Source organism: Eleutherodactylus coqui, chromosome 4 (assembly GCF_035609145.1).
Source record: "Eleutherodactylus coqui strain aEleCoq1 chromosome 4, aEleCoq1.hap1, whole genome shotgun sequence".
In the NCBI taxonomy this organism is placed as follows: Eukaryota; Metazoa; Chordata; class Amphibia; order Anura; family Eleutherodactylidae; genus Eleutherodactylus; species Eleutherodactylus coqui.
Window position 1 is genome coordinate 270,309,096 of NC_089840.1, and position 12,167 is coordinate 270,321,262.

At 42.6% G+C, this 12,167-nt stretch overlaps 1 protein-coding gene across 3 annotated transcripts in view; it reads left to right on the forward strand.

Moving 5' to 3' along the window:
- SLIT1 (slit guidance ligand 1) overlaps positions 1 to 12,167 on the forward strand; it is a 342,047-nt gene that overhangs the window by 243,544 nt on the left and 86,336 nt on the right. For all 3 annotated transcript variants that reach the window (XM_066601325.1, XM_066601327.1, XM_066601326.1), the window contains 2 exons: positions 3,586 to 3,733; positions 9,137 to 9,208. In XM_066601325.1, coding sequence (XP_066457422.1) covers positions 3,586 to 3,733; positions 9,137 to 9,208 — 220 coding nt within the window. The remainder of the gene's footprint in view (positions 1 to 3,585; positions 3,734 to 9,136; positions 9,209 to 12,167) is intronic.

A 12,167-nucleotide genomic window follows, 5' to 3' on the forward strand; every position in this document is an offset into this window, starting at 1 on the left:
AAGCAGACTTGTTTTTGATCCCCACACGGGCAACAGGAAGAGGCAGCGCAAGAATTCATGCAATGTCAGGGTAGACAACAGGGGGGAAAGTCAGGCACTACAGATAGGTCTTTGTGCCTGATGCATGACATTTGGTTTGTTCTGGCATCTGTCGAAGCATTGAGGCCACACCCCTTTCTTGTTTAAGCCACACCCCTTTCAAAAAAAGCCAAACGCCCTTTCAGGCAAGAAAGAAAAAGTTTTAACACATACTAAACAGTGCAAAGCGTGTAAGACTTTTTATTGGACAGAGTTTACTTTAGAAAACTGGTGCATTTGCAATGATACATCTGCTGCAAACTGAAATGAGCTTCAGAGTGAACTGGACATTTAAGGGTGTGCCGCCTAACAGTACTTATAGTGTGTATCTAAAGGGAGCCTGTCAGGTCCCCACAGGGCCACAAACTAAGTGATGGTGCTGCTATGGGACATGACAGGAGGCCCGGGCGATGTATTTTTTATACTCATGTGCACCCTCTAAGGTCGTCGTGTGGCATGAAAATCGGACTCTTTTCAGAGTCCCCTGCTCCCGCTCTCCTATACAAGTCTATGGGAGAAGCACACTCACGGGACTGTGAAAAGAGTCAGATTTTCCAGAACCACGCGATCTTCGGAGCGGGTGAGTATACAAAATACATCACTCGGCTCCCTTTAACCTCCATTAACAGCACCATAACTTAGTTTATGGTGCAGTGAGGACATGACAGGCTCCCTTTACCCTATAGGTCCAAATTCTTGCACTTAGTGATTGGACCTTTTTTTTTTTTTGGATACAGATCTCCAATTATAAAGTTCAGTATACATTAAGCGTCCTCTAGTGGTCACTGCAGGCAGTTACAGTTTTATTATTTATCTCGGTATGTGCAGGAGATGTCAGGCTTTATATCAGCAAAATGAAGCTCTGCCCTCTATAAATAAATATATTAAAGGGGTGAGATAGGTAGACGGCTGATTACGAGGCGGCCATAGTGACAAAAATAGCCGAACTTGGCTGAGCTGCACTCTTTCCGTAACTCCCTTGGAAGTCAACGGGACAGAGAGCTACACTGTTTCTGCAGCTCCCAAGATACAGAAGCCGCACCGCTCGCCGGGCTACTCTGTTCCTTAACTCCTATTGACTTCTATAGGAATTATGTAACTAGTGAAGCAGAAGGTACTCAGTCATTTACGTTCTTCTGACCTCATTCAGGGTGGGATTCTCACCTATCTGATTCACAGCATATCCTATGAATATGTCTGAAATCTGAATATCCCTTTAAAAGGATTGTCCAACCTTAAACTATTCCATGCCCATCCTTAGGATAGGCCAACAACAGTAGATAGGCAGTGGTCCTGCACCCAGGACCCTTGCCAATCAGCTGTTTACTGAGCCAGCGCTCTTGAGCAGGGTGCTGATTTCAGCAGACAGCTCTGTTCCTGCTGCAGTGGCCGGGCTTCATATCACAGGTTATTCACTTCAATGGTAACTTCGCCTGTAATACCATGCTTGGCCACTGCCGTGACAACGGAGCTGTCTGCTTCCTACAACTTACTGCAGGAGCACACTGGCCTTGCAAACAGCTGATTGTGGGGTTCCTAGGCGGAGGACCCCACTGATCTATTATCCCAAGGACAGGCCATCAATAGTTTAAAACTTGACAACTCCTTTAAGCAATTAACACAGAATTTCACAGCTAAAAATGAGCAGATGATAAAAGGCGGAGAGTCACTTTATAAATGAATTATCTAATAGAAATGCATATCGGAAGCTTCTATTTTCCAGTCTTGAGCCCCTCCTTCAGGTTTCGGTGCCCCTTTCCTGCCCTCATCCTCCTCCTGATATTATTCTTCTTTCTTAAACGCATTTCTGGCTAGAAATGTATTTTGCTAACATTGATGTCTACAATCTAAATTCTCTCCGGAGGTTATTTCCCTGCCACATTACAAAAATCTATAGAGCAGCTGAAAACCGAGTCCTGTCATTATTCTGGAATAACTTATGGAAATGGCTGCGCACTTGGAAGGGGTTAGAGCGCGGGCTTATCCTTAAATCATACGCAGCATGCAGAGATAAATGCACATCCAGGTTTACAGACTGATGGTTCTTGGTATAACACATACATAAGGGGGAAAGGGACTTGATATTTATATAGCGGCAACTTATTCTGCAGCGCTTTCAGGTAATTTATTTATGACCCCCCAGCAAGCTGGGTGCTCATTTTACCGACCTCAGAAGGATGGAAGGCTGAGTCAACCGTGAGCCGCTACCTGAACCAGGCAGGGATTGAACCTGCAACCTTCAGGTCATGAGTGAGAGCTTAGAACTGCATTCTGCTGCCTTCACACTCTGCGCATTAGTATATGCATTAATTGTGTATGAACATTTTGATTCATATACATCAAAAGAGGTCCTTTTAAAAAAATTAAAAAAAATCGCCCCAACTATAGGGAAGGTGATGGTGTCTGAAGGGGCACCTCTGGCCAATAAAGAGCACAGTAGTATTATACATGATATGGTACCAGTTTTGCAGAAGCGTTGCAGGGGTATTCTTATCTAAGACTTGCGGATATGCCAGGGACATCGGCTAGATGTGAGGCTCACTTCTGAGAACTACATTGGGATGGGGGATAGTGGGGGCCAGAATTAGAGAAAAGTATGGGTCCCAGAGGTGAGACCTGATATCTGTGGATATGCCATGAAAGTCTCACATGGGATACCCCTTTAAGTTACAGTTGGATGCTGCACCTCAACACTGAACACAACATGGCCAAAACATCATCATGAACTTTTTACAGTTGGTCGCCTCATCCAAACTTATTGTTACCATTAAATGGTGCATAGAATGAAGCATACAAGGATTTAATCTCCATAGGCAAAGACTAGTAGAAGGGGCAGTACCGAGGAGCTGAGCATGGTCATAGGATGAAGAGCTGCCCCGGGTGCCTGTAAGAAGATGTGTCTAAAAGAAATATCAGCAAAACTTTGAGCGGCTAGCAATAAACATTTATAAAATGTGCAAATTGTTTGCCCTTGGATGTAACACTCAATAAGGACTGGCAAAGTCCCTGAAAGTCACTCCAGCGGGAAGGTCATCAGTTCAGGTTCTATGGCTTTGGAGAAGCCTGAGATCACCATGTGTAGGGCCAAGCGTTGGCTTGATTAGTACAGATCACTTTGCCATTGAACACTATAGGGATGAGTTAGAACTCCGCCTGTAAAGCAGACCTTATCCTCCATATCAGTGCTCAACGTCACTATCGTCTTTGTGGATGAACCCTGTGAATCCTTACTGCCATGGTCCAAACTCTGGGCGAAAGCCTTCCTAGAAGACTGGAGGCTGTTAACGCCGAAAGTAGGGTGGCCAGCTCTGACTCATGATAGTATTGTGCCCCCGTGGTGTTTGGTCACTAGACGCAGTCCTAATGAAGATGTAATGAATGCACTTCCTCCTCACCTTTGGGTTTTCCTCTTCTGTCGAGGTGTACATTGGGTGCCGCCGAGTACATAGCATGTTGGACTACTGTTGGGTATTTTTTTGTAACTAGCTTTCTGCTCTTGTCTTGCAGGTCAGACCGATCCATCCAGCGCTCAGATCTGCAGCCTCTCCATCGGCTCCTGCCCAGCAATGTGTACATGTAGCAATGGCATAGTGGATTGTCGGGGGAAAGGCTTAACAGCAATCCCAGCAAATTTACCAGAGACCATGACTGAAATGTAAGCGCGGTTCACAATCTATTGCCATTCTTTCTGCTTTGTCTTAGATAACAGGATTACTGCTGGGCAAAAAACATAATTTACAGTAAACCTAATACGATTAAAATTGCATAGCCCCAAGGTTCCCAAAACATGGCGTGCTTAGAGCTCACTAAAAATATGTATGTTAACCATGTAAATATATAGCTACATGGTCCAGAAATAACACTGTAGGAAGTAGCTGTCTGGGAACACGGGGAAGCAGCTGCCTGGCATTGAGTGCTATCGTCAGTTGTATCCAATCCTGCCTTGCTCTAATAGTAAAGAACATGGGATATACACAACAATGTCAGCTGGATGCAGAATGGTTGAACTGGCCTTCATGTACGGCAGTGGCCTTTCTTGGTACTAACAGTGTCTCCCAGTACTTGATACCCCCAGGATTTAAAGTATGGCCCAATTATGTAACAACTGGACAGCCAAATGAAAATTAAATGAAGCATGTATTTTTGTTTATTTTACACATTTATATAGCATATACTTATTCTGCGGCGCTGTACGTAACTTAATGTTCCTATTGGGGGTCATAGTTTAAGTTCATCTATTACTATGTTTTTGGGATGTGAGGGGAAACTACAATACGCAGAGATAACCCATACAAACACAGGGAGACCATACAAACTCCATGCAGATGTTGTCCTTGATGGGATTTCAACCCAGGACCCCAGCGTTGGAAGAAAGTATTGCTTACCACTGAGCCACTGTGTTAGCATTAGTAAGTAATACAAGAGTAGGAATTCACCAATTGATGAGAAGAACATGTTGGTGACAGTAGTCAGATGATGGCACCAATGCATGATGGTAGTCAGATAATGGATCAGGTGGTTAATGGAAACAGAAATACCTAACCTTAACGATAGCTCTCCCTAAGTCTTTCCCATGTTGCTCACACTAACACCAGTCACCAGTGTCCTTGTGTAAGGCCGCCTGCAGATGGCCGGACCCATGCCTCTGCACAGCCCTGCGGCTCACCCGCTCCCGGCGTCTCCTCTGCTCTGTGATGTGCCGACACATGCGCAGAGCCGGCGCGTCACCACTGACATTTCTGTGCGGGTCTCTGCGAGACCCGCACAGAAATAGAACATGCCATGATTTGTTTTACGCGCGTTTTCACTCGGACAAATCACGGCTGTGTGCATAGGATTGCCTTATCTTATGCAATCCTATGCAAGTGGGCACGGGCGGAAATTCTGTGGGAAATCCCGCCGCAGAATTTCTGCCCGTGTGCAGGGGGCCTAACCCTAAGATATCCCCAATGGAATGCTATCTAAAACACTGACACTGAGAAGCAATGAGAGGGCACTAAGACCCAGAGACAAAAAGATCAAAATGGGCAGAGCGGAACCAGAAACAAGACAAGACAGATACAAACGAGACCACAAGACTAAGAAACAGACAAGCTACAAGACTAAGGGTGCTTTAACACGCAACAATTTATCGTTCGCACAAACGATGACAGAGTTCGCACATTCGCTCGTACAGTCTGTTTATACAGGCAGATAAACCGCAAGTTGTTCAGTCGTTAACATAAACTCTACTAGTGAATGAGAACAACTGAACGATCAGTATTTAAACCGAAAGATTAGCGAACGAGCTGCATGAAATGAACTATAAGTGAACAATTTATCGTTCGATCATTGGCTGTGTGTACACTGAACGATAATCATTCTGTGTGAACACACCTTTAGAAGCAAAGATTGAACTAGGAATAACCACATAAACAAAACTACACTGACAAGAAACAAAGCTGGACTAGGAACAAACCACTATGAGTATACAAGGAATCACAAAAGTAGACTAGCAACAATATACTAGAAGCAAACAAGGAATAAACACACATCTTACACTATAACCAGCACCTCACTGCAGAAGCCAGGAATATTTATAGCCGGGCTAATTAATAAGAAACTTTGCAACAAATGAGCCTGGGCTGCAGCAGTGAGGTCAGGTTTCCCATTCTAATGGATCAGCTGTGGGACTGTTGCATAGACACTGCCCCAACAACCATAGACTGCAGAAGATGACACATCGGGAGCGTTACTGCTGTTTGTAACCACGTAGGACCTTTTTGTCAGGTTCCCTTATGTATTAACACTAAAGAAGACCCAAAATGTCTGTTTTATTAAATGTTTGTATTTTTACCAATTCTGAGACATCTTTTCTTAGAACTCTGTTCGGTGTTGTTCCTTCTGGAAACGAATGAGTGGGTTGACAGCTGGGTGATGCCATTCCTTTTACCAACAGAGTGCCCACATATAACCTGAGACTGTCAGCACTGATTGGACAGTGTCAGACTCTAAGAACATACCGTATTTCAAGAAATCTCACCCACATGCCATGGGAATAATCCGCAGTATAGATTGACCTCCTGGCATGCTTTATGCTGCAGATTTTCAGTGCTGATTTCACCCCTAATATTGAGATGGTGAAATCGGCAGATTTTGCTGCGTATTTTGACACTGATCTGTACCAAAATCCATAACAGATTTTCCGCTGCGTAACATTCGCTCCGTATATATATTACCGTAATCCACCCAATGTATTTTATCGCCTTAGCTCAGCATTACTGCTGTTTATTGTAATTTTTTGCCCAGCTGAACACCTTTCATAGCATAAAAGCCCCTCCAGCAGGTACAGACCATTCTGTGGACATGTCCTTGTGCCACCGATGCACTTGAGACGGAGTGATAGACCCTTGAGAGTCGGAGCATCCGTGCGCCCCCCAATGCTTTACACTGCGTCAGACACCTTCCCTCCCGCAATCTCTGCATGTGTTACGGCTGATCTCCTGCAATGTCCGATCCTTCGGGGAAAGGAAGAAGGGACTTCAGTGCAAACCCAGCTGCTCTCCAGAAGAGCTGCACACATTCCCCCGGCTTTGTTATAGCACCGAGTCATTACACAGCCTCCCGCTGGCATCTGCTAAATGTAATTGATGGAGTGTTAACTCAGGTCACTCGGCTTCACATGCACAGCTGACAGGTCACTTCTTCCTATCTCTCAATCCGGGGACGCTTAGCAAGAAATATTAATTAGGAGATCCCGCGGGGCTTATTTAAGCTTTCAGAAGGTCACTATTAGACGCTACCCAACAATATATATAATAGCAGTGGAGGGGAAAGTGAAATCAACCAGGAAAGCTAAAATGGCTTTAGGCCTCCTGGTTCTTGTTGTACTATGGATTTGTTTTGTATAGGTCTGTAGTACAGCGCCCATGTATTATAGCTTCAGTGTACCCTCGATTTTATAGGGGTGCGTTCGATCTTTTTTTTCTTGCTTACAGACTTGGTCCCCCTCACACAGGCGCTTTTTAACGCGATTAGCGCAGTGCTTTCAGAACTGCGCTAATCGCGGCACAATGCTCCCATTGTTTTCAATGGGACCGCTCACACAGCTGCTCGAACGCGACATTTTTCAGCGCTGCGAATTTCGAGCGGTGCATAATCTATTTTTGGGTGTTCCAGCGTTTTTAAACACTGTGCGTCGTCCATTGAAATGAATAGGCAGCATTTTCAGCGCTGCAGAAAATGCGGCATGACTTGGTAGCACAATTTTGGCAGCGCTAAACATCCTAGCTACACTGCGTGAGACCCCGCCTCCAGCAAATGATTGCTCTGATTGGCCTAGCCAGCGTTCAAGGAACCAATCAGAGCCATCGCACGATGAACTAGTCACAGCCATTCAATAAATGGCTGTGATTTGTGCATCCAGCGCTGGCTGTAATTGGCTGAGCCCGTGAGCTCAGCCAATCAAAGCAATCTTTTGCTGGAGGCGGGGTCTTCAAACTCCATCACTAGCAAAAGATTCCCTGTCGGTGATGACAACTGTCCGGAAGCCTGCCTAGAGCTCCAGAGAGCAACGGGAGGGACCCGGACGGAGCCAGCTAGGTGAGTATTGACTTTTTTTTTTCCTTGGCTGCGTTTTCAGCTTTGTTGAAAATGCAGCCAAAACTTTTGTAAAAAGCGCATTACAACCCCGCTGAAACCGCAGTAATCGCAGCATTGAAAAACCCTGTGAGAGAGGCCTTAGCACGGATTTTCAAACGCCATGCTAAACGCTGTAAAACGTCTCTGTTATTTTCAGTGGGGCTTCTGGGATGAGGTTCTAACATTGCGATTTTTCAACGTTGTCTGCTTTTTTTTAGTGCGTTTCAGCGATTTTTAACGCACCTCATCACCCATTGCAATGATGGGGTGCGTTAAAAACACTGTTGAACACGTTTGAAAACACTGTAAAACAGTAGGTTTTACAGGCGGTCTGTGTGAGAGTGGGGTTAGAAAAAGAATTAGGGCAAGCTCCATCACAAACCATTTTAAAGAGGACTATCATGCCAGTGGGGCCGGCTCTATAGCTTCGCAGCCGCAGATTTGCTGAATCCAACAATGTGTTTTTATATTTATACTCACCCCCGTTCCCCTGTAGGGTGCTTCATAGATTCAGCTCCTGGCGAATGTATTAAGTAGGGTCCCCACTCCTCACTGTAGAGCAAGTCTGATGTTACTCATTGAGCAGTGGGGACCGCCCACTTGACTCATTCACAGCGCCATGAATGAGAAGATTGGTGGAGTCAACGGGGCTGCAAAACTATGTAGATGGCCCAGTGACATGAGGACATAACGGGTCCCATCTAAGGCTACCTTTACACGGAGCAACTATCATTCAGGTAGTCGCTCAGAAAAGTCACTGAAACGTGCCAATGACAGCTCTATGAAAGCTTTTACCCAGAGCACTTATTGTTCGTTAGTTGCTTGCCCAGATATCGTTCATAGAGGGGATCTCCATTCAAATTCATTCAGAAGTCGTTCAAATATGAACAGCTGACTTTACATCTGATGACTTTTGATCAACCAGAAACTATTTTTTAGGTGAGCTGAAATGGAACGACTAGTGACTGGGGAACAAACTGTCGCCCATCACCCTGGTGGTGCCATGTTTACACGGAATGAGTATTGACAGTCCTCCAAGCGATTATGGCTCTTGTGCTTTCAGATAGGGAGAATCATCGCTCAGTGAATGGCGCTAGAGCCGGCCCGATAACGCTTTCAGCCTCCTACCCCGATTCACAGTAAACAGGCAGCTGCTCCTAGATGAACGACTGCCTGTTTACACCGACCGATCGTCGTTTGATTTTTAGGCCTGCACAACTGAGTGACGAACTATAAGCGAATGAATTATCGTTCAGTCATCGGCAGCATTTACACAAATGGTTATTATTCAGGTTTTTACAATCCAGTGACAAACTGAACGATCATTCCGTGTAAAATGGCGCTAATACGGTGTAAAAAACGGTGAAAAATGGAACAACATATCTGCTACATATAAATCACTAATCGTGACTTGCATTCTTTGTTTTTATGTGTTTAGACGTTTGGAGCTGAATGGAATCAAGTCGGTGCCGCCTGGAGCCTTCTCACCATATAAGAAGCTGCGCAGGATGTGAGTGCAGCGCACAATGATGCCTTTTCTCAAATCTGTCATATTGGACGTTTTGCAGCCCTTGTAGCGGAGAAGAAAAACATTCTTAGTTAGGGCTCATTAGTTAGAAATACTGCATCTCACATCACTTGTATTTCCACGTTTCCCTATGGAAAAAAAGTCCTGTTATGCTTTTTTTTCCACCACAGCCGTTCATTCAGTTATGTAGTGCAGAAATGTTGTGATTTTATTGCAAAGCTCCAGTAACTTTGTATCATCGTGAAGCTCTACTGAACCATTAGAGGTATGTGTTAAGTAGAAAACAAACACAAACCTTAGAGCCCTTTCAGACGGGACGAGTGTCGGGCAAACGATGCCCGACACTCATCCCCGCACATACTAGCTCTTGCGTACCTGTACGGTAGCTAGTATCAGTAGCTCTCCGCGGGGAGGCTGGAGGAGATTTCTCTCCTCTTGCTCCCCCACCCCTCTCTATTGACATAACACAGCAGCCTTCCAATACTAAGTGGCTGCTATTTACACTGAGCGATCAGCTCATCATTCATCGATTATGTTGCATAAACGATGGATGATGAGCAGATCGCTCATCGTTCAGTGTAAATAGCGGCTGTTCAGTACTGAACTGCCGCTGTGTTATGTCAATGGAGATGGGCAGAGGAGCAAGAGGAGAGAACTCGCCTACCGCTGCTGGACGTTCTGTGAGCGAGCCAGCATTACTAGCTCCCATGCAGGAGAATGAGAGTGAGGACACACAGGAACGAGTGTCGGGTATCCTTTGTACGACATTCGTCCCATGTAAACCCAGCATTAAGGTCCTTTTACACGCAAAGATAATCTTTCAAATGGCCGAAAGATTGAAAGATTTAGCGATATATTTGCATAAAGTGTTAATGACCATTAACACTTTATCATTTTTATTTGCATATAAAAGGACCTTCAGGAGTTGTTTGCTGAGTCAGGCTTGTGTTTAAACACACGCCCAGCTGTCTAGTGTAAACATGCTGTGAGGGGAATATGAGTCTTTTGAAAGATGAGTAAAATACATTCAAATGGAATATATTTGCTCAGTCTTTCAGCGTCTGAAAGATGGATTTTATCTAAAGTAAAATCCATCATTCAAACGAAAAGTGTTCGATGCCCGCGTTTACATGTAACGATTATCGCTCATTTTTGGTCATTTGAACGAATTTTGAGCGATAATCATTGTGTGTAAAAGGTCCTTTAGTCATCAACATCAGTAGCTAGTGCCGCAAGATAGATACATAGATTCTCTCTCTATATAGATAGATATGAGATAGATAGATATGAGAGATAGATATGAGATAGATAGATATGAGATAGATAGATAGATAGATAGATAGATAGATAGATAGATAGATATGAGATAGAAAGCTATGAGATAGATAGATGTGAGATAGATAGATAGATATGAGATAGATAGACTAGATAGATATGACAGAGATAGATAGATAGATATGAGATAGATTAGATAGATATGAGATAGATAGATGTAAGATAGATAGATAGGAGATAGATAGATAGGAGATAGATAGATAGAGATGAGATAGATAGATAAGAGATAGATGTGAGATAGATAGGTGTGAGATAGATAGATAGATAGATAGATAGATAGATAGATAGATAGATAGATAGATAGGAGATAGATAGATAGATATGAGATAGATAGATGTGAGATAGATAGGTATGAGATAGATAGATATGTGATAGATAGATATGAGATAGATAGATAGATATGAGATAGATAGATGTGAGATAGATAGATAGATAGATAGATAGGAGATAGATAGATATGAGATAGATAGATAGATAGATAGATAGGAGAGATAGATAGGAGATAGATAGATAGATAGATAGATAGATAGATAAATAGATATGAGATAGATATATAGATAGGAGAGATAGATAGATGATAGATAGACAGATGCGAGATAGATAGATGTGAGATAGATAGATATGAGATAGATAGATATGTGATAGATAGATAGATAGATGTGAGATAGATATGTGATAGATAGATAGATAGATAGATAGATAGATAGATAGATAGATAGATATGAGATAGAAAGCTATGAGATAGATAGATGTGAGATAGATAGATAGATAGATAGATAGATAGATATGAGATAGATAGACTAGATAGATATGAGATAGATTAGATAGATATGAGATAGATAGATAGATAGATAGATAGATAGATATGAGATAGATAGATGTGAGATAGATAGATATGAGATAGATAGATAGGAGATAGATAGCTAGAGATGAGATAGATAGATAAGAGATAGATGTGAGATAGATAGGTGTGAGATAGATAGATGTGAGATAGATAGATAGATAGATAGATAGATATGAGATAGATAGACTAGATAGATATGACAGAGATAGATATGAGATAGATTAGATAGATATGAGATAGATAGATAGATATGAGATAGATAGATGTGAGATAGATAGATATGAGATAGATAGATAGGAGATAGATAGATAGAGATGAGATAGATAGATAAGAGATAGATGTGAGATAGATAGGTGTGAGATAGATAGATAGATAATTATGTGATAGATAGATATGAGATAGATAGATATGAGATAGATAGATATGAGATAGATAGATAGATGTGAGATAGATAGATAGATATGTGATAGATAGATAGATAGATACGAGATAGATAGATATGAGATAGATAGATAGATAGATAGATAGATAGATAGATAGATAGATAGATAGATAGATAGATAGATAGATAGGAGAGATAGATAGATAGATATGAGATAGATATATAGATAGGAGAGATAGATAGATAGATAGATAGATAGATAGATAGATAGATAGATAGATAGAAAGATAGATAGATAGATAGATAGATAGATAGGAGATAGATAGATAGATGATAGATAGACAGATGCGAGATAGATAGATGTGAGATAGATAGATATG